The 21884-nt window shown below is 45.5% G+C and overlaps 1 protein-coding gene across 4 annotated transcripts in view; it reads right to left on the reverse strand.

Moving 5' to 3' along the window:
* RANBP3 (RAN binding protein 3) overlaps nt 1-10145 on the reverse strand; it is a 54344-nt gene extending 44199 nt beyond the window's left edge. For all 4 annotated transcript variants that reach the window (XM_074566093.1, XM_074566092.1, XM_074566091.1 and 1 more), the window contains exon 1: nt 10027-10145. In XM_074566093.1, coding sequence (XP_074422194.1) covers nt 10027-10048 — 22 coding nt within the window. In that variant the 5' untranslated portion in view covers nt 10049-10145. The remainder of the gene's footprint in view (nt 1-10026) is intronic.
* Between the last annotated feature and the right edge of the window lie 11739 nt (nt 10146-21884).

The raw sequence follows: 21884 nt of genomic DNA on the forward strand, positions 1-21884 counted from the left end.
GGAAAAGACCCTTTGCCGCAGTAGTTTACTTTCTGAACACGTTAAGTCTTGCACCCAAAGGTTTTTCCTTCCCCATAGTAACGCATTAATGCAAAGGACGTCTTGCTGTACGCACCCACATACACATTCTCAAAGGTCGCCTAACTCTGACGCTTGATTATACTTGTACTTCATTATCATTGACACCTTTAGAAATGTCCTAAATCTCCAACATTTGCAGGTCTGCAATTTAAACCAAATATTCTATGCATATTTTTATAGACTCACCAGTCTTTTCTGCATAATTTAAGAGCACGTCTGCTTTCTACTTGAAGTTCCAATTCAAATATTAATGGGACACTATTTTCTAAATAAGCACATCAACATTTAGTCTTCAAGAACAGAATGAATTTCTAGAACGCGTGTATTTTTTCCATTGTCCTTAAAGACCTCAAAACTACCTCAAATGTCCATAATGACCAAAAAAAAAAAGGGCAGGTGAGGGGATAAACCAGAAATTAATTTTTCTGAGAGTTTAACAAACTGATACACCTTGTGTATGAGTTGTATTTGAAATTAAATGATAGGTACGTGATGCAGTCCACAACCCTCCTATGTGTTCGGGGGGCTAAAAACAAGTACAGCATACAAAGTCTGTTTTCAGAGTGAGAAACCAGAGTATTCAGGGAGAGCTGTATTTTGGCTAATTTCTTCGCAAAAGTTGCATCTTTGTAATTACTCATTCTTACAAACAAGACTAGACATCTAAGAAAATTTACGTTTTTAAAACTTTTAGGCTACCATAAAAAAGAAATATGAAGTCATCAAGAAGAATTACCTTGTGCCTAAAAAAAAAAAAAGAAAACATCACGAAATCCTCCATAAATCCATTGCAGCAAAGCACTTGTGTCAGCATATAAGGAAAAGGGGATAAGACCGTTCATTTGGCAACTGCCGGCTATTAGATCAGTTTAGCTGAAAACGTGAAACTTTACCAGACACATGTAAAAATTATGACTGTTATTCCAAGAACTCTGTGCATTTATTTGTGATTCCTTATGCATTTTGTATTTCCACTCTTCTGTGGGTCTAACTCAGAGGGATAACCCAGCAAAAACACTGCAAGACCTATTTTGCAAGACTGGTGTAACTTGTTCTACAAAAGGTAAAGTTAATTGTGAAATAAAGCTCCTTACTGCAGCATTTTGCCTGCTCTTTTTTCCCCCCCCTTCTTTTCCAAGTTCTTCTATCCATCAAATACTGATGAATCTTAAAAATGCTTCTTAACAAGAGCAATGCAGCCAATCTATTTCAAAAATGAAAAACAATCTACTAACTAAGGTCATCAACAAAGACTGAGCTGCTACACCTGTCCCAAAGAAGAGTGTGCTGAGACACGCCAGGGATCCCTTTGGATTCCCTTGGCCTCAGTGAGAGTCCCCTGTGGGACGCTCCATCACGTAAGCTCCAAACTTACAACCCTTTACCTCAAAGCGATGTTCATTACTTCATGCCACATGCGATATACTTTAGTATTCATTAACGCTGGAATTACAGCGACAAGTAGAATGCATTCTACCAATCTACTTTTATCCAAGACTGCCCAACCAGTCAATAAAACGCTGTATTAGTGTTCTTCCCTTTCGGGGATCTGCCCAAAAGCAGGACTTGATTGTGTAACACACAACGTACAGGAGACTCCTGTACCAAATTCCACAAATACCAAAGAGCACCAAACAGAACAGAACTACTTGTCTATTTAGTGCCTAATAAAGGACTGAAGTACTGAGAGAGAAGAAAGCAAACAAAAAAACCAGATCCAACGACAACGCACGGTACAGAAGAAACACAGGATGGCTGGCAAAAGTCCAGAATGGAGAACCAAAGAAGTTGATGCAAAGGAACAGGACAGAATAGGAGACGGAGTGTGATGACAGAAAATTGGGTACTCACAAAAAAAGAACAGGGATGCCAGGAACAGCAGAAAGCTCACACTCAAAAAAAAAAAGATAAAAAATTGGATGGAAGAACCAAAGGAGAAAATGGAGTAAAAAAAAAATAATCAAATATTAGAGATTGCGTCCAGCTACAGCTAATGAGACTGGGAAAAGCAGCTAGTTAAACAAACTATGTCCAGTCCTGTTGGTTAAGGTGGAAAAGGTAACCCTCTTGTGCAACACACAGGAGTTTCTCTCCACTGAAGGAACACTGTGCTCCAGCACTCAGGATCCAGGAGTCTCACTCCTGCTGGCTGTGAGACGAACTATCACCTGGCAGGAACGATGACGAGACAGAGGGACTCACAGCCACCAGCCATCCAGTGCTCAGCCAGGCACGTTCTTTACCAGGGAACACTTGCTCGCCATGGCTTTTCTAAAGGCTGCAACAACACCACAATGCTGGAAATGTTTCCCTAATTCTAGCCCACGGCAAGAAGGGATCATTGGATTGTCTAATGTGACCACCTTCACTAAACACTGCATATTTTTCTGAGCCTTATTGTTTTGGGGAAACATTTTCATCAAAGGCATCAATTATTGAAGACATTTAAAGCAAAGTATTATTGCTCTCGATCATCCATTACCTCACTTGGTAAAAAATTCCAGTGCCAAACTTCCCGTTCAAATGCCTGGCTTCAGCTTTCAGTTCTGATTCCTAGATATGTTTTTTGAATTCATTTATGTACTAGAGCTCTCTAGCATTTAATGATTTTCCTACAAAAGCACTTACACAAAACACGTTTTCCTATTAACTGAAGAACCACAACAACAGGTTTTATTTTTGTAGAACAGAAATGCATATGTTAAGCAGTTGTTGAAGTTTTTTCCCCACATGGTGAGCAGCTTATTAAGTGCTGCTTCAAAATGAGAATTTCAGTGTTTCTACTAGACAACATCAGAGGAGGACAGTCATGTTTGCACCTAGTGAGCATGCTTCCATTCCACCAAGGACAACCTACAGTAAAATGGATCCGTCAGGTCCACAGAACCGCCACCAAGGTAAAGGGAAAATAAAGCTGGATAAAGGATGAGGAAAAAAAAAAAAACCAACCACCCCAAGTTTCAAACTTCAGGTAAAATACATGTAAAATAACATGAGATCTTCTCCATCTGAAATGCCAAGAGACACAGCACACAGTTCTTAAGTAGTGTGGAACAAACTTGAGTTTTCTCCAGACAAGCAGACAGAAACAACATCGATTTTCTAACCGAGTCACCCTCAGTAAAGGTGTTCTAAGAAAGCCCAAGCACGTAACAAGGAAAGCAGACGTTCAGTAATTACTGCCACAGAGACAGTAAGTCCCCAGTCCGAAGATCTGGAACCTGAACAAACCACTTAGTTTCTTCTGAATGGTGGTAGGCTGTGAAACCAGTCTGAAAAGTGACTGAATCCACAGAACTCCTTCCTGCAGCGTATTTGCAAGTTTCAGACATTTCAACTTGCATGAATGAGGACAAAAACCTCAAAAGTTGGCTGTCACAAGCTAAATTCCTTTAATTTATTTCACTGTTGATTCATTAACTTTCAATATATGCACTATGTGCTATTAAACCTACTCAGCTTGGTCCACATGCCCTGGAAACCAGAACACAGAAGCAGTAAACTCTCAGTGGCCCAGGCAGAGGTGTCTTCTTCAAGTTATATTTACGATTTAATGTGAGATTTTTTTAAACTCGGATACATGACTATTTGTAGCTATACCAAACTCTGCGATGTAAACAATGTTTCCTGGAACTGGACAAAATATTGCCTTGTTCTGCCTCTCCACCCCTTCACACTAATGCAGCCACAGCAGTTGGTGGCACCTCTAGTGGCCACGGAAGTTATTTTTGCAATACAAAGTTTTAAACCTTCACTGCAGCATGAAACATTCCATTAGTGAAAAAGCCAATGGGTATTTTAAGTGTATAGATGTAAAAAATATGCCCCTTTTGAATCTTTCTTTGAAGGCCACGTAAGTGAAAAGAAAAGACAAGGTAAAATGGCAAAAAATGGGGGGGAACCCCTGGTACGGTGCAAAGGTACATTTCTCTGTAGAGTTACCAGGCTCACAGAGTAAATCCCATGGTGAAGCAGTGACAACGGCCAAGAAAGACATTTTTGTCCTTTGCCACCAAGACCATTGTGTCTCTACCATATCCTGTACCATCTCTACAGGATAATTCAGGTCAGAAGGGACCACAGGAGGTCTCTGGTCCAACCCCCTGCTCCAAGTAAGGCCGGCTATGAAGTCAGACCAGATCAATCAGGTTATCCAGTCTGGTCCTAACTGACAAGGATGGAGGCTGAGCAGCCTCCCAGGATAACCTCTTCTACTGCTTTTTATGGTTAAAAAAAAAAAAAAAGACACCACCAACTCTTCTCTATACCCAGTCTGAATATCTCATTCCACCTCTCACCTTTTGTCTTTGGTCCTTCCAACATACACAAGTGTGATGAACCTCTGTCTTTTGAATAGTCTCCTCATAGACCTTGGAAAGTTCCAAATGTGCCTCTGAAGCCTTCACTTCCCCGGGCTAAACAAGCCCAGTTCCTTCAGCCTTTCCTCACAGGTCCCCCACCACCTTGGCAACTACAATTAATCTTTAGATTTTAGAAGGAGCCCAGGACCCACGTCATGAAACAATTCTCAAGTCCTCACCAGACCTACTGTAGCCAGGTTACTTCGAGGTGAATTTATTTTTAAATCTGAGAACTACACTGTTTCAAACCTTTTTTAAAAATTTACTCCAAATTACATTTTTAAAGCGCAATAGTGCCTGACTACATGGAAACCTATATGAGAGGCAGAAAAAAAAAACCAAAACACTGAGAAACTTCCAGGCAAGCAAGCCCTTGCTTAGATCTGAAGAAGCAATCTTCAACACTAAAACCATGCAAGCTGGGAATAACTGAACTGCTCTGACTTTAACTCATTATAATAAATAAAATAATTCTCATCACCTGAGAGAAAAGAGCAGATCATACCTGTGAACAATGAAAGAGTGTTAAAAAGTGTGAGCAAAAGACTGTTAAAAAGGAGAACAGCAATTAAATTGTTAATTCACCAAAAACGTCCAGAGTGGTAATTTATTGCCTGTGAAAGGCTTACCTGAGGGTCAAGAAAAAATTAAGTTCAAAGTTAAGTTTAATTATGCTTATTTGAACAGCTCAGGCCACAAAAGTGTTGATTTTTTTTCCACCTTGACACTATTTAAGTTATAAAGAGCAGACTAATCATGCTAAAAATAAACGTAGAAAAGAGATATGGACAATTCTACGGGTGTGGATAGCAAAACAAGACTCTCCTCACTTCCAGCAGCTGCGAACAGAACGAAAGCAATGAGCAAGCTACCACACCAACAGCTGATGGCCAAAAGATCCCCCACAAGCAAAGTCCAGTCATACGTCACGCCAGAGAGTACAAGAAACACGACTGGATCACTTCTAGCCAGACTTCACACGTGATGTCACGGTGAATATAACTGACATCGGGGGGGAAAAAAAAGGTACTTCTGACTCATTTCCAAAACTTTGATAAGTTGCTTTTTACAATGTAAAACATCTGTTCTCGTTCATCTTCAACCCTTTACTTTTTTTGTCTCCTACAGCATGAGTAAGCAGGCTACTGCCAGGCAGTACCTCCACAGCTGGCATGGGAAGGTAGAATGCTTTTCCTATTTAAGATTACATAAAAATACCATACGCTTATTTAAAGCACAAACCTTTTGTGTTTGCAGAGTACATGTTATTTCATTTCCCAAGGCCTCATGGCATTAATAGAAGTAGGTTACCCTCTGTGTTAGGTAATTTTACTGTTTCAGCTCAGGTACTTCATATAAAGCAAATGTTTCAAGTCAGAAATGGAAAAAAACTAGCTTATTTTCACACGACGGGAAGAAGAAAACCATGAGGCAACCCAACTACTTTGCAATGTAGATTAAATATCTATAAAGAACTCAAAAAGTGTTAACAAAAATTAATAAAGCATTTAGATAGTTCTGTCTGGTAAATGAAATAGTACTTTATGGTATTTGGGGGTGAATTATCAGGACATCTGAAAAAAAAAAATACCAAACAAAAAAAAAAAAAAAGCCCAACCCAAATCCCTCAGCCTAACTTTGCATCCACTAATTTATCTGAGGCAAATCACCAGGGCAAAAAAAAAATAATCTTCTTTATAGGGTCTACAAATGTCAGGGACAGTGGCACATGCCAGCTTTTCCCCTCAACAGACCTTCCTCTCTCTGAAAGCTACCATAAGGCAAGCAGAATTACACAGTCAGGGCAAAAACAAACCCCAGAAACGGCACAGAAGCAATGTCAGCATCATACAAGTCTGGCAAAGGAAGGATATTTTTACCCTGAAAGGAACTGCTTCAATTCTCTCCTCTTCTGTACATTTAAGGCAGTAAACTTGTTACGATCACAAAGCGTACACTTAGCAGATTCAGAAAGTAAAACTCATCGTGTTTGGTGTCTAAGGAGAGAGTTTGCCAACACAGGTAGTGCAGGCACCTGCTGAAAGGGAAACGTGAAGAAAGCCATCACGTTTTAGCCCTGAGAAAAACCTGTACCTTTTCAGTGACTGAAATATGATAAAGAAATTCATTCTCAACGCAAGGAGATCCCGTCATCCAAAGAGCAGCTTCAGCAGCAAGTTATACACAAACTAATTACTAGTTGTGCATTAACAGCAAGTTAAGGAGAAAAGCATTCAGGTTATCGTGAATATATATGCCTGACAGGAAGCTGTCTAGTGCTCCGTGATACTTCACTGCCACACGTGTGAAGTTTTAAGATGTGATCCAGCTAAAACACCAACAAAGAACACCATACCAAAGACTTCACAGACAATTTCTAACACCATTCAGTAACTACTTAATACAATACTAACAATAACAATTGTGCCTATCTTCCCAAACTCCTGGTTTTCAATGATCAAATGCCAGTCTTCTCACAATGCCAGTCCCCAAAGCCTTTATGACAACGGCACTAAATCTTTGTGACAAAGCCGATCAAACTTCACACAGCCAGGAAGAAGTTATTCTCTCCTCCTCTTTATTAGCTCCACACTTACCAGCTCATCTCCTCTCACGATGAGGGGCAATGCCAAGACCAGGACCTGTTCCCAGGGAACTTCACAGTACAAACTTCTTTGGAAAGCGGCACTTGGACCACCTCATCCTTCACCCCCCTTCTCTGCAGTGAGGACCCCCTGAATCCAACAGCCGCCTTCTGCCGAGATACTGCTTGCCATCAAACCACTACACAGAGGCAGGGGTACAGTTTTACCAACTCACTAAAGAAAAAAACAAGTGAATGGAAAAATTCAAGGAATGATCAGAATGAAGAAAGTGAAGTAGTTATGAGAATATTAGAGGGAACACTTGTAACTTTGAAGAAATGCATCGCAGAAAGATCATCCGTTAAAATAGTTTGAAGGTTTTAAGGACATTAATAGAATGGCTACTTGGAGGCGATATTGACATCTCAGTGGTGATTTAAGACAGACAATAGACTGAGACATCAGAATCTAGAAGGTAAAGATAACTAACACACTGTTGGAAAAAAACCTCAATGAATTAATTGAAACAAAGGGATGTGGTAAAAGCGACAGGTTAGAAGAGCTCTGTATGAGTAAGATGAAAGGACACAGACAGAACAGAACAGCACTTTTCAAGGCCGGGAGGTTTGCTGCAGCAATCAAACGAGTAAGAGTCTAAGAGAGTTTCACTTGCATGAAAAGACAAGAAAAGCTATTGTTCAAACACGCTAAGCAAAAACAATCTGCCAGAATGACTAAAACTTCTTTCTAGGTATTTGCGTCTACTATGTGTCAAAGAATAATTAGCTTTACACCTCACAATAAAGTATGATTGAGACAGCACTGTTGTACAGATCAATCAAGACTAAGGAATATTAGGACTTTTGTTTTAACCGTGGTTCATTGGTGAACATGAACATTTAGGTATCACATACGTCACACAAGAGAAGATCAATATGAAGCAGAAGACGAAAGAATTATCACTACCAAAATAGTGACTTCTTATATTTGAATGAAAATAACCAGGCACCTGGAAAGAAAACATTCACCAACAGTACTGGAAAAATCAGACTGATGTGTTTAAGAATGAGGAGAAAAGAAAGTCACCTGAGAACATCATTGCCATGTCAGAGACAGCAAACAAGTAGAAAGACTGCGAAATCCACTGACTTTCGGCAGGATGCCAATCCCAGAAAGTACGTGTATTTGCACTGGTGTACAGACACCTCAAAAATGGAACCAGAGGAAAGAAAACTAACACCAGACAACGCAGCCAATGATATCAGAATGAGCAGAAGAGACAATAGTTCAAAAGCCAGCTCATCTCACTTAATCTTACAAAAGATTATATCGCATTCTTATTGCAAGAAGAAACAGAACAGCACAGGATGAAGATGACAACTCCGGAAGGAGATGCAGGCACAGCTGAAGAGATTAGAAGGTGAGAGAAGTCACTGGAGTCAGGAAAGGGTGTGAAGAGAAAAAGGAAGAACAGACGAAAAAGTAAGGATGGCACCATACCTTCCCCCCGCCCCCCCCCAGACAGCCTACACAGTTCTGCAGAAATACAGGGGTAGGCATAGAAACCCGTGACGAATCAGCATCAAAAGACAGAATAAACATTGGTAACTTGGAATTCTCCATTGAGCTTAATGTTTCCCGCTAGAATGGCTAGGTAAAGTGAGGGGTTTGCACAACTTAAGAAAGCCATTCCTAAACTTTCAGTTGTAAAAGAACACACTAAATCATCAAAATTTATTATAAGGTCATTATAATGACAGTACGTAAATACTGTCATTAAGTTTCTCACAAACAGTCATTACACATTTGACTATTTACTACCATTCTTGAGACCACTTATCATGCCTCTTTGGGCACTGACAGCTCATCTTGAGTTTGGAAGGCAGCAGCCCGAGACATGTTGCATCACAGGATTTGTCAAATAACTTAAGTGTAATTATGTGGTTAGTTGCATGTAGACTTCACCTTCAAAAGCTACACCTACAATAGATATTTGCTTCCTGTTGTTCAACATTAATGTCCAAACTATAATTGCCACTGGTACAGAGTTCAAATATAAGAAACAATCTGGAAAGAAGGGGCCTCACACACTTCCATTCGCCTCCTTCCAGGCATTTCCCCCCCCCACTTTCATTAGCAGGGAAGAATGATGAGAAACAACAGAGACAGCTGGTACAAACTTGCTTTTGCAGAGACTTTGAGGAAAGTTAATCATTCTCAAAGGCAAACTGTTGATGCCCACTGTCACTTAAGCAACATTCTACACACCTTGGAGCAGAACACTCAAGTCCTACTGTAATGCATCCTGTGTTTTCCTAATCCTCTTCAGAAAGAAATGAAGCCACTATTTCTTTACTTCAGAGGTTTTCAGCTTCAAAAACAATATATATATTACCATACCTCACCTAGTTTTATATAACGGCCTGTTATTCTCTTAGCTTGAGGAAGGATTAACACGAGTGGAAATTAAGGGAAGATTCACCAGTCGTGAAGTTGCGGACAATGACCGCAAAAAGCATCCGGAGACGGAAGGACACAAAGGGCTCGGGACTCCCCACGGGGCGGCGCGGCCCGTTCGGCGGGGCGGGCCTTCGGCCGGCTCTGTGCGCGCAGGGAGCGCGGCAGCACCGACCGGCCGCCGCCCCGGGAGCCGCCGCGCCGCCCGCCCGCTGCCAGCCAGGCGGGAGACACCTGCCGGCGTGGTCCCACCGCCGCCAACCCCGGCCACCACCACGATGCCGGCCCCGCCGGGCACAGAGGGGCCGGCGGGGAGTTCGGCGGCCCGGACGGGCGCTCCCTTTGTCCGGCCGCTCGCCCCAGAGGGGCCGGGACAGGGAGAGGGCCGCGGGGAGGGGGCGCTTCCGAGGGCGGGCCCGCGCCCGGGCACGCCTCTGAGAGCGGATCGCGGGGCCCGGCTCAGGCCGGAGCCGCGGCGGCGCGGGGCCAAGCCGGCGGCGGCCCGAGGCCGGCACCGCTGCGCACCGCCAGCGCCCGCCTACCTTCGTTCGCTAGGTCCGCCATTTTACTTCCTCAATCACGCCCACAATGCATCGCGCCGCCGGACGGACCCCACTTACCGCGCGCCCCGCCGGGCGGCGCATGCGCCAATGGACGGCCGCCCCATGGCGGCTCCGCGCGTGCGCGGCTGGCTCGGCGGGGCCGCGGGCGGGGCGGGGCGGGGCGGGGCGGGGCCCGGCGGGTGTCCTGAGGCCACCTCGGGCGCGGCGGGCGGGCCCCGTGCGTTCCTCTCCGCCGGGCGGCCCTCGGGCCCCGCCTCCGGCTCAGCGGGGCGGCCCGCCCGAGCTCTGGGCCTCCGCCCGAGCGGGCGTCGCGGCTGCGCTCCCCGGCGGTGACAGGTTATGGGGATCCCCTCCAAACGCCGTCGCTCTCTGCGGCCCCCAGCACCTGCGCCCGTCGGACTGGGCCCCTGCAGACCCGGCTGCCCACCATCCTGCAGGGCCCTGGCATCTCCTCTGCCCCCGTGGCCTCCCATGGCTGCCGGACCCAGAAGTTCACTCCAGCGTTAAACAGATCCTTGATGCCCATTTAGTGCGTCCGTTAGTGCCTCACTGTTACAGCCTTGTGGGATTTACTGGACAGTGGTTCTCCATTCAGCTAATCGGTGTATAAACCTTGACCATAGCTGTTTCTCCCGACCAAAGAATTCAAACCCTCTCTGTGGAAGGCTGCTGCTCCATCCCAAAGATGACTGTTTGCCGTTTGCTCTGAGCTCTAACTCTACCGTCTCCAGAACGTCACACACTGCTCAAAACATAGGTGCGCCAAGACTTTATGTGGCCACAAAGTGATACTGTGTAGTATACACAGTACAGAGACAGTATAGTACACAGCCACGCTCCTGTGTGCTCGTCCTCTTGATGGTGCCCCATATTTTGTTGGCTGCTTTGGTCAGTGAACCTCCGCTCATTGACCACGTTGGCTAGGTCTCTACTCATTAGTAAGGGAGCCAACGGCAGCTATCTCAGAGGCAGACACCGAGAGAGAGACAACTTTAATCGTACCCCTAATCATAGAACGGTTTGGGTTGGAAGGGACCTTAAAGCCGACCCAGTGCCACCCCCGGCCCTGGGCAGGGACACCTCCCACCAGCCCAGGTTGCTCCAAGCCCCGGCCAACCTGGCCTTGAACCCCTCCAGGGATGGGGCAGCCACAGCTTCTCTGGGCAACCTGGGCCAGGGGCTCACCACCCGCACAGGAAAGAATGCCTTCCTGATATCTCATCTCAATCTCCCCTCTTCCAATTTGAAGCCAGTTTGCGTCAAGGTGGTGGCACGGTGCAAGAACTGCATGCACAGCGCCTGACGGGTTGAATACATCCCTCACAAGCTATCACTCGAGGGCAGAGCAGAACCTCAGGGCCGGGTTCCTTATCCCTTTTGCAAGTACCACGCGTCCAAACCATCTGTTTTAGCTGCGAGGAGACTTTTCCATCAGCAATACAACAGCAGGACTGACAAAAGTTGCTATGAATAAATAAATGGCACTAATTTAGAAAAAATACAGGATACCTACATTTAAATCAATGTCTGTTGTCAGCATTTGGTGGAACTTTTCTGTAGATCAAACAATACTATTTGGAGTTGTCTGATTACTAGCTCAAACTGCATTATCTGTTGAACGAGGACAAGAAATACAGGCAGTTTCTAAAAGGTACTGGACAGGCCATCTAGTTCAGCTGGACGTCCTCCTGGATCTGGTATTCCCGACCAAGGAAGGACTGTTTCGGAATGTGATGATCAGTGGGAGTGTTGGCTGTAGCAACCGTATGAAATTGTGGCATTCAAGGTCCTGAGGGGAGTGAGAAAGGCAAATGGCCTTTCAAGGGCCAAGAGGATTGACTTTGGGTAATCCAGGAATAGGTGAGGTGAGATTCTGTGGCACGCAGCTCTGAAAGACAAAGGAGCTCAAGAGAGCTGGCAGCTCGTTAAGGGCATCTTCCTCCAAGCACAAGAACACTCTTTCCCAGCAATCTGGGAAATAAGTAGATGTGTCAGGAGGCAAACTCAGTTAAACACAGAACTCGTGAATGAACAGAAGAATATGTATACAGGAGACAGAAGGAAGGACAGACTACTAAAGAGGAGTAGATAAATACTTCTTCATCACACAGGGTTGGTGTTAGGAAAGCCAAGGCTCAACTAGAGTTGAAACTCTAAAACACATCAAATGCTGTCTTTGTTTCACTCTCCACCAAGGAGATTTCCCAGGTCTCTGTGCTTAGAGACGGGGCTCAGACAGAGACAGGACCAAGTCAAGAATCTCTTGAGAACTCTCAGACCAGAGAAGTCCACGGGACCCAGTGGCTGCGTCGGAGGGGAAAGTGGGCTGATGTCACTGAACAGACACACGCCATCATCTTTAAAGGGTCACGTAGATCAGGAAAGGCCAAGTCCGCACTCAAGGGGACACTTTAAGCACTATTTGACGTGCCACGTGGTCCTGAGCAAACCATCTCTGGCGTCTCTGAGGGCAGGGCTCTGCCCATGGGATCCAGAGATAGCTGGAGGACACATAGCGAGGCTTCAGAAATGTTCGGGTTAGGCCTGAGCAAGAACCTCACCCTTCTGGAGGGATGGGTAAGAGATTTGGAAAACTATTGTTTGTCTAGAAAAAATCCCAGATCTTCAAGGCTGTTGAACCCATTGATTTCCGTGGGGATTAAGCACCTAAATTCTGGAGAGAATCCGAGACACAAAATAAAAGGGACACAGCAGAGAAAATCATTCAAGGAAATTAATAGTAATTAATATTAATTAATTATTCTGTGTTTGGTGCAGAGTCTGAATGCAAAGTATTTGAATGCAAAGCCTGATGCCTAGTGCCTGGAAGGAGGCCAACAAGGGAGGCTGGTCAGTTGACTATTCAGTGAGCACCATGGCATCTGCTCCCTGAAGAGGAAAAAGCTTTGGAAGAACTGGGCTATCATTGCTGTCTGTCAAGCATCCTACTCACAAGGCACCTGGGAAAAGCTGAGCAATCTTAATGCCCTCTTCATATAAAATTTTGAGCAGCGGTCTTGTACACGGGAACGGGATTTTCATCCTGATGGGTAGAGCTGCAGCTGCACGGAGAGACTAAATACAACTTCAGAGGCTAAATGCAACTTTTGACAACTAACAGCAGCCAAGAAAATACCCATCAGGCACCTAAGAGAACAGGAGGGCTGAGGTCTCAGCTCACCTACCCAGCCCTGGAATCTGGGAGTGGGCAGAGGAGAAAGCAAGGAGAAAGCAGCTGGCAGACAGGCCTTTAGGTCAGGTCTTTGAATACCTGCTGTCAGAGCGAGCCGGCAGAAACACCAACACCGCTAGACCAGAATTAGCCCCGGGCAGAAACTCGGGTCACTAGGCTTCAGCACTTTTTATTTGGTCCCAGCTGACTTAAAGCTGATTTTGTCATCTCCTCTGATCATGGCCTTAGACTTTGAACAGCTTTGTAAGATTTTTGAATTCCGTGCGCGTCCGCTGGCAGCTTTCAGGGCTAGACCCTAGTGCTGGCAGCTGTGTGGTGTCCAAACGGCAGCCTGAGTCCACGTATGGCTCTAGACCTGGTCTGTGCCTCTGCCCTGAGGAATTGGATCCCACTTGGTGCAGACGTTTTGCAGGGAATTCAGCTGGAGACATTAGCGTTCTCTAATTGCACAAGAACCATAATTTTCAGGGATGTACAACGTGGCTGTGTTAGCTCCAGTTTTTATGGAATTAAGTTCCAATCCCAAAGCAGACGTCCTACAAACTGAGCCGAACACTAGTACTGAAAAGGTATGAGAGTAATTACCAATTATGGGAGTATCTAAAAAACAATAATTACATTTTGAATTTAAGCCCTTATTCTGATACAGATATCCATTACGGAAAATTTCACTTCAGAGCATTAAAGCCTGTTAAACGTATAAGAAACTGTGAACATGCTTTTTATCATGGAAATGTCGGGCAACTTTAATTATAGGAATTACTGTACTGTGCTTCTCTAATGACTAGGTGGTAGTAGCAGAGTGAGTGGTGTGACCTAGTTAGGGGAAGTGATTTAGCAAGAACGTACCTCAGAAAGTTACACTCACTAGACCTTAAAAGCCAGCAGGTCACAGTGTGTTCTCTATTCATGTTCTAATTAGAGCCCATACTTCTCCAGCATCATTAACATGAGAGGAAAATTAACAGTTTTATCCTAACAGAGTTTGAAGGCCAGATTCTGATTTAATTTACCTTCAAGTAAGTCTATAATAATACCGGGGTAAATGTGATTCTGGCACTTTATTGTTTCAATAAAAAGCAAACTCCACCCACACCAACTTTACAGTTCCTGTGACTTTTAGAAATTAATTACAAGAGTTATCTGTACCCTGTGAGCTTGTCAACTTGCTGATGTAACTAGAATCTATTTTGAGTGCATGCCATTAAGATACTATAAATGCCATACTTTCTGATTAGTACTATTGTTAGGTCAGCATTTCTAAAGGGACGTGGCCTAAAAGTCACCATGACTTTGACAAATTTAATATTTTTCCATGGCTGAGCCCTCATAAAAAAAAAAAAAAACAACCCACCCTGCTTGAAGGTTTTCTACTTCTGAGACTTTGTAATTTGGATGAGCTCAGACCCTGAAAGATTTCCAGGGCGTTGTGTTCCATAGCAATGTAGTAACAACATCACTTGGCATTTTGATAGCCGTAAGCGCTCATCAGCAGGAAAAGAAACAGAGGCTCTAGAGTGAAGACAACACCACAGCTAATCATGATCTCATTTGCAATTCTGTCGCTCTACCGGTGCCCTGGACAAGAAGGTAGTCACTAGATGTTCACACCATGCCGGTCAGTAGATGCACCATCTTGTCTGCTGTTGGTGGGGGACCTGGCTCAAGCAGAAAGTTCTACCAGTGGCTTCCAGAAGTCCCTTCTACCAGCGGCTTCCAGAAGTCCCTTCTACCAGCACTTCTACGATTTTCAGTGATATTTTTTTGACGATTTTCAGACCATTATTAATTGTGAAACATATCCAGGACTCTGCGTAAGTCAGGTTCTGCTAGAATTGATCCCATTGAAAAACTATTTTTTTAACTTGTCTCTGCACTGATGGAATCACTTCTCAGAGGGCTGATTCCTTGTGGCACAAAAGAGCTGGCGGGGACACGCAACCTCAGGAAGGACAGGGCTTCCTTTTTCATCAGCAGCATGGGTTTATGCCAAACTCAGCTGACCAATGTCACAGGCCTTCCCAGCTGCCAGACCATGTCTGTGGGTCTTCGAGACCCGCTTCATAATGATGTTTTGTTGCAATCCCGATCCCTCTTGTGAAGGCTGAGACCTCCTGTGGATCGTGATCCTCAGCCAGAAGCTGCTGTGTTAATGACATTGGGTTATTGAACTGCTGCCAAGCCACAGATTTACAAATGTTTGCTTGCTGGAAATTACAACAATAAAGAAAAGGCATTTGTTGGCCTGATTTCAAGGCACCTGCAACCGTGAAGGTAGCGGTTCATCATTGGAAACTAACAGTTGCACATAAGCTGCTGTGAGGGTCTTTAACAACATGACAGTGATGTTGGTTACCACCATTAATGTTTTCAGAGGTTCTAACTCAGCAGGTGATTTCTTATCAAACATTTATTTCTCACTTAGGGAGGACTGAGCCACAGGTTTTTCCCTGAGGAAGGAAAGCTACCAATCTTTCTCCAGCTGTAAGGAAAGAGGTCATCTGACAGTTTTGATGAAGTCCATGTGAGGAAGCAACCACCTACACAGCCTACACCTTGTCTCTGGCAGCTGGTATAGTTTCAGAAGGCTTTCAGGCTGTTAGGAAATTCAGTTCCTTGTAATATCCTCATCTGTAAGGATTCACAATGATTTCAGTGGGAAAATCTACAAGATAAAATGCTTGCTACAGTGAAACGTGGATTGATTCTCAAGTGAAGCTACTCACGTGCTCAACACATGCCAGAACCGAACCTGGATTACAGAAATAAGGGAATATTGTGGGGCTCGCTCAGCATTTCCAGGAACTGTATGCAGTTCCTGTAACAGCATGGGGCAACGCGCCGCAGACAAGAAGGGGAATATTTTTATGTTAATTGCTTTGCATGTAACAAACAGCCCAGCTGAGTGAAACTCTGGAATTTAAATGGCTTCCTGCTGGCACACAGCCCTGTTCACCCGGACATCGCGTGCGGGTCAGCTCAGGGGAGCAACGTGGTCTCCACCGGCCATGGCTTCACCCTCTTCTGTGGCTGTGGTGTGATCACCAGCACCCACTAGATGGAGGTCTAGGATAGCAAGAAGGAGGCTTCCTAGGCCTGCGAGCAGAGGGCCAGGTGTTGCTTGCCATGAGGGGCTGAAGGGATGCGCCAAAACACAGGATCTGCGGGCACAGTCCTAAAAATGCTGTGGTGGGGACCATTGAAGCTGCCTTCCCGGGAAAAGCTGATGGAGGAAGCAAGCTGGGTCGCTCCGAGTTCTGACTCACTTCCAGCAAAGTGCATGTGCTCAGGGGCAACTGAGCCCCCTCACAAACACAAAGAAATGCCTTAGAAGGGTTCGCAGTCTGTACATCACATCTCTAATTTGCTTGAAATGTGAATGCTGCTCCCGAGCTTTGACCCCCCAGGCACGCTGGTCCAGGACCCGAATCAATGCACTGGTAGTCCTCATAGCTTTTTGGGTTCTGTGTGATGATGGAGCCTGAAAGTGTGAAGAAGGCTTTCAGTAATTAGGGCTATTCGGGGTCTGAACTCAAAGGCTTAGAAATCTCGCTCACCTCCCTGCATTGCTGGCAGTTCGGGCCTGTATTTGGCACAACCTAAGAGCTAACGCGCAAACAGCATTTCCTCCGCAGCTGGCACAGCGTGCAGGCACAGCGGGAGTCTTACACCCATTCTCTGACAGGACTGGAGAGCATTGTTTTTCCTAGGACTTTGTTTTCTTGAAGTGCTTTCCCAAGGTGGTGGAGCAGTACTGGCATACGGACCCGGGAGGGGGTGAATCTCTGTCCTTGGAGAGTTTCAACTGGACCAAATTCAACCAAGTAACCTGATCTAACTTGGAAGTCAGCCTTGTTTCGAGCAGCAAGTTAAAGTACAAAATGTCCTGCGCTACCTATACCTTTCTATGATTCTGCGAAATATTTGATCTCTTTCATTCTTAAAGACTGTCTGAAATGAGCTGTGCGGGTAGAAGGGGAAGCGGGCACGGACAGTTATAACTGCGACTGCCTGTCCATCTGAATAGGATCGATGTGCAAAAACACGTAAGCCCACATTCCTGGTGTTTGATCCTGGAGTTCACTCCCAAAGGTGCATGTGCACAGCCACAGCCTCCAGAGACCAGCAGCTGATTTTTCCTGGAGCATTCATCCTCCTGGACATAACCACTAGATGGGGAAGCAAGCACTTGATTTTTTCACAATTTCTTACTCAAAAATTTCACTTCCTTGCTTTTGGCTACGCTCATGCGATTCGTTATCTTCTTGCCTCTCTGTTTAGCATCTCTAAACAGCTGGTACCCTGGGCTGTAGCGCCAGGCCACGGGATTTCAGCCCATCTAAATTTAGAGGTGCTGCACGAGCCCACAAAAGAAAGGCCATAAATCTGGAGGCACATAGTGCATGGGTGCAGGTCTGCAAAGGCTGTGTAGTAGCAGGAGGGTTGCTTTTCTAGGGAAACGACTTAACAGATTGCAGATACACCTGCAAACAGTCAATACCTTTGGTCTCTTCTGTCTTCTTCACCTCCCTGATGTTTTCAAAGTTTCTCTAGCAGTCTGGAACATTTTTGCCTGTATCAAAAGCAATCGAGGCCTGTCTTGGCTTCAAGACCTAGCACTGAAAAAATATCATCAAAAACAATTGGGAAAACTAGAAATATAGACTGTGGACATTCAAAACTGTAGTGTATGTTAAGGAGGAATAAAAGCTTTGGGATGTGCCTTATAATGAGTGTCTGTCCCTAAGGATGTTGCTAGTTGGGGTTATCAGCCAGCATGACTTTTGCCACGACAATTTTGTGATTAGGCAGTTAGAATGCTTTCTTGGGAAATCACTGATTAGGTGAGTTCCAATTTTTATTCTAAACGGCATTTTCCTAGACTCAGAAAAAAACTAAGTAAGCTGAGCATGAGACGCAGAGACAAAGGCATCTGGCGAAGGACGTCTCCAGAGGGGCCCCGCGTGTCCAGCTCTGGCTGCAGCTCAGGATAAGCATTTGGTCCCGTGGCCGTGCTGAGCAGGGCACTATACCTTTGTCAACCAGGGTACTATACCTACGTTAACCACCAGCTGCAGCAACCCTGACCCCTCTTGAGAGTCAGCACAGGCTTCTCGTGTGTTTCTGCCTTCCCAGCATTAACCCGCACGCGCCTCTCCCCAGTTAACATCCCTGGGCAGTTTAGCTCCTGGGAGGCATTAGGCACGGACACCTCAACTTTCTGCTTAGCCAAAGTGTATGGGCTGGGCACGTGCTCTCACACCAGACAGGGCGCTGGAGATGCTGAGGTCAGGGAAGATCCCAAGGTACCGGGACGGCAGCACACCCGCCCTCATTTCTCAAATCCATGTTCTTTATGGCCACAGGAGAGGGCAGGTGCAGAGGGGCCAAACAACTTGTCAGAAGTCTCCCTTGACACTGCTCCTGCCACCGCTTACCCCAGCACATTTTACCTCCAGGATTGTAGGAGGCACTGCCCCGGAGACATCACATTGGAGAAGCTATGGGGAAACATCAGAGCTGTACAGGAAAAGGCTATGGCCAACAGTGATAGATTCCTGCAGTGACACAAGACAAGCAATAAACTCCTGCCTCACTGACAAGTTGGGACTATCTCCACCACCCTCCCTCTAAAATTTTCCTCTGGGGCCAATCAGGGGCATAGCAGCAACGTACCACCTGGGATAACGCAGGCACCTCGCATTGACCAGGGTACACGATGCCAAATATTCCTGGCCAAAACACACCCTGCACTCCTGGACTGGGCAGTGAAAACTTCAGAAACCAGTGACACTGCATTTGCCGCCTCTGCCAGAAAACAGCACCGTTCAGGGAGCTGAAGTGGACGCCCCTCTGCAACCTGCCCCGGCAAGGCCGTAAGCATTGGGGTCACTGCAGAGAGACCCCTGAGCACCAAATTGCCCCTCAGCTCTACCAAAGCTTTCCGCAAGGCTTTAAAAGATGGAATAGGCTTCCCTAGAGGATGGCAGGGTTAGACACCGGCAGCTGCTCGCACCTGAGTGCAAGCACAGCTTTTTGCAGTCCTGCGTGGGACCCGAAGCGAGGAGACTGTTTGTAACTACAGCGACTGATTCTGGAGCAAAGATGCCCTTATCTCAGCAGTTCAGTATCACAGTTACCCATATTATTAAAGTGACACGCTTTACATATCGGTGCCCATAGCTGCAGCACTCCTTCCTCCCATGGCTACACATGCAGATGGCTGTCACTTCACATGCTGAAGATGAAATCTCACCTGGTTCTCTGCACCTGTTTTCTTCTGCACCGCGTCTGCTGGGTGCCGTCTTGGGTTAAAAGAAGGTCAGTTCCCCTCGTTCCAAGCTAAGTGCGAGCACGCAAACTCTCACGCGTGAAGTGCCAGAGTGGATGACACAAGTTTTCAGTTGTGAGGTTTATGCAGAGGCGGCGACTGTCTCTGTACAACAAAAAGAGTTTCCTGTAAGACAAAACCATGAATTGACGAACCCAAAGAGAACACACTTTTGCTGATCTTTTAAAAAAAAAAAAAACAAACTTGCAGAGCTTTTAAAGTTCAGTATAAACACGGCAATGTGTACTGTCGGTCTCCTTCCTCAGTTTTGCATAATGACCTTACATTGAGTTTCACAGCAATACTCTCTCCAAATCCAGTACCAGTCTCCAATAGCCAAACTTTTCTTGTTTTAAACCAGTAGAATTGAGCGTCTTTTACAAAGGGTATTCAGATCATTGTCGCCATTCTGCTGATGAGGACGGTGAGGCATAAATGGGTCCTTCAGGGTCCGAGCGGATCACAGCTACATCAAGTGGCTTTCACATGAAAGTTGATGTTGAGCTGCTCCATGCTGCTGCTACTTGCTTAACCCTAGAGCCAGAAAGAAAACGTCTCAAGTGGAAAATGAGGTACGTAAGACACAGGGCAATGGTCAACATTGCCCAGGTACTGTTCTCAGCAAAGCTGCATTGCTGCCTGCCTTATACCTCGCTGGCCTGAAATAATTAAAAATACAAAGCTGCTGAATAACTGAACTGAACTGGATCCCTTTTTTGCTAATAGAGTGATCCTGAGGAAGGTAGGAGGGCTGCAAATGATGTGGCTGTAACGAAGGCAGGCCATGAAAAGTGCAGAGTAACTGTGGCAGGTTGCCTCCTCGGCTTTCACCCAGAAGAGGTCGGGTGTGCGGTCTGGTTCCTGCAAATTAGCTGAGAAGAAATTAAGATTGGTGATCTCCCACCACCTCGCTAGAGTTGTAACAAATTCATTCCATCTCCTCCTCACATCCTTCTTTTTCTCGGCGCCTCTGTGATACAACGTGTAGCAAAAGTCAGACAAATTAGTGTATAATGGACACCAAAAAATCCTAGCTTTCTTTACTTGTCCTGCTGAGAGGACTGCAGGAGATTTTGAGAATTAGCACATTCCTGCGTCTTGCTGGTTTATTACAGGATTGTCGCTGTGCTCTGTAAAAGGCACTACTGCAAAAAAAAAAAAAAAAAATCCTAAGGAGATCTGAAATGCTGCCATTAAACAAACTAAAGCAAGCTTTCAGTTCTAATCACCACTCCTAAGAGGCTTTGCTTTGAGTGCTGCATCCCCGTTTGGATGCCACAGACTTCCACAGAAAAGATATGGAACAACTGGAGAGTCCAGAGAAGGCAAGAGCTGGAAGACATCACCCATGAGGAAAGAGAGAAAAATTTTGAATTTTTCAGTTAAACTGGGATGGTCTCAGTGGCTTCCCCCGTGGTAGGTCCATAGCGTACAAATCTGGGATTGCATTTCTTCACCTGTGCTTGTTCAGTGTTGCTGAATCAGTGCCGAGTCCCGCAGGCATCTGCCAGCCCTGCCTCAGTTTTCTGTTTATGGCTCTTCTTTATCACATAGTATGTGCACAAACTGTATTGGACACAAGGGACCCGGAGCATTCACCACTTGGAATAGCCTGTTAGGTAGATTACACCCCTAAAACATGGGTTTCAACCCTGCCAAGATGGAGCAGAGACCTGAATCCAGATCTTCTACAGCTCTCGTGAATGTATTCATTGCAGAGCGAGCAGGCACTTCCAAACTTGTCTTTGTAAGAGGCAGATTTATAACTGCCTGTGAACAAGAGAGTAAGATATTTATTATTTTGGCAGGGGAAAAAAAGAAAAATAATTTATCTATCAAGCTGTTTCTCAGAGGCAGGTTACAATAAAGGTGATTTCTCTATTGAAACAGTGCTGGCATCTTAGATTATTCTTGCATTTTTCTAAGGAGACCATTCACTGGAGATACAGAAATGATCATTCTCAGTCGAGGAGAAAAGAAATTTTTGCTGAAAAACATTTGTGCATGCAGCACCCCATGATACTGTGCATGGGAGTTTGTGCCACGGCCGCTGGCTGAAGAGTCCAGGTTTACAGGGCTGTGCAGGACACTCGGCTGGAGGTCAGACGAGCTGCCTCCACTGGTGACCTGCTGGACAGCAAGACCTTTCTAAAAGGATCCCACCATAGCCTTCAGGGAAACCCTTGTGGTGCCAAGGCAGCCTGAGCTAAGGGAATCACAGAATCACAGAACGCTTTGGGTTGGAAGGGACCTTAAAAACCACCCAGTGCCACCGCCGGCCCTGGGCAGGGACACCTCCCACCAGCCCAGGTT

The sequence above is a fragment of the Larus michahellis genome, chromosome 23 (assembly GCF_964199755.1).
Source record: "Larus michahellis chromosome 23, bLarMic1.1, whole genome shotgun sequence".
NCBI classification, from domain to species: Eukaryota; Metazoa; Chordata; class Aves; order Charadriiformes; family Laridae; genus Larus; species Larus michahellis.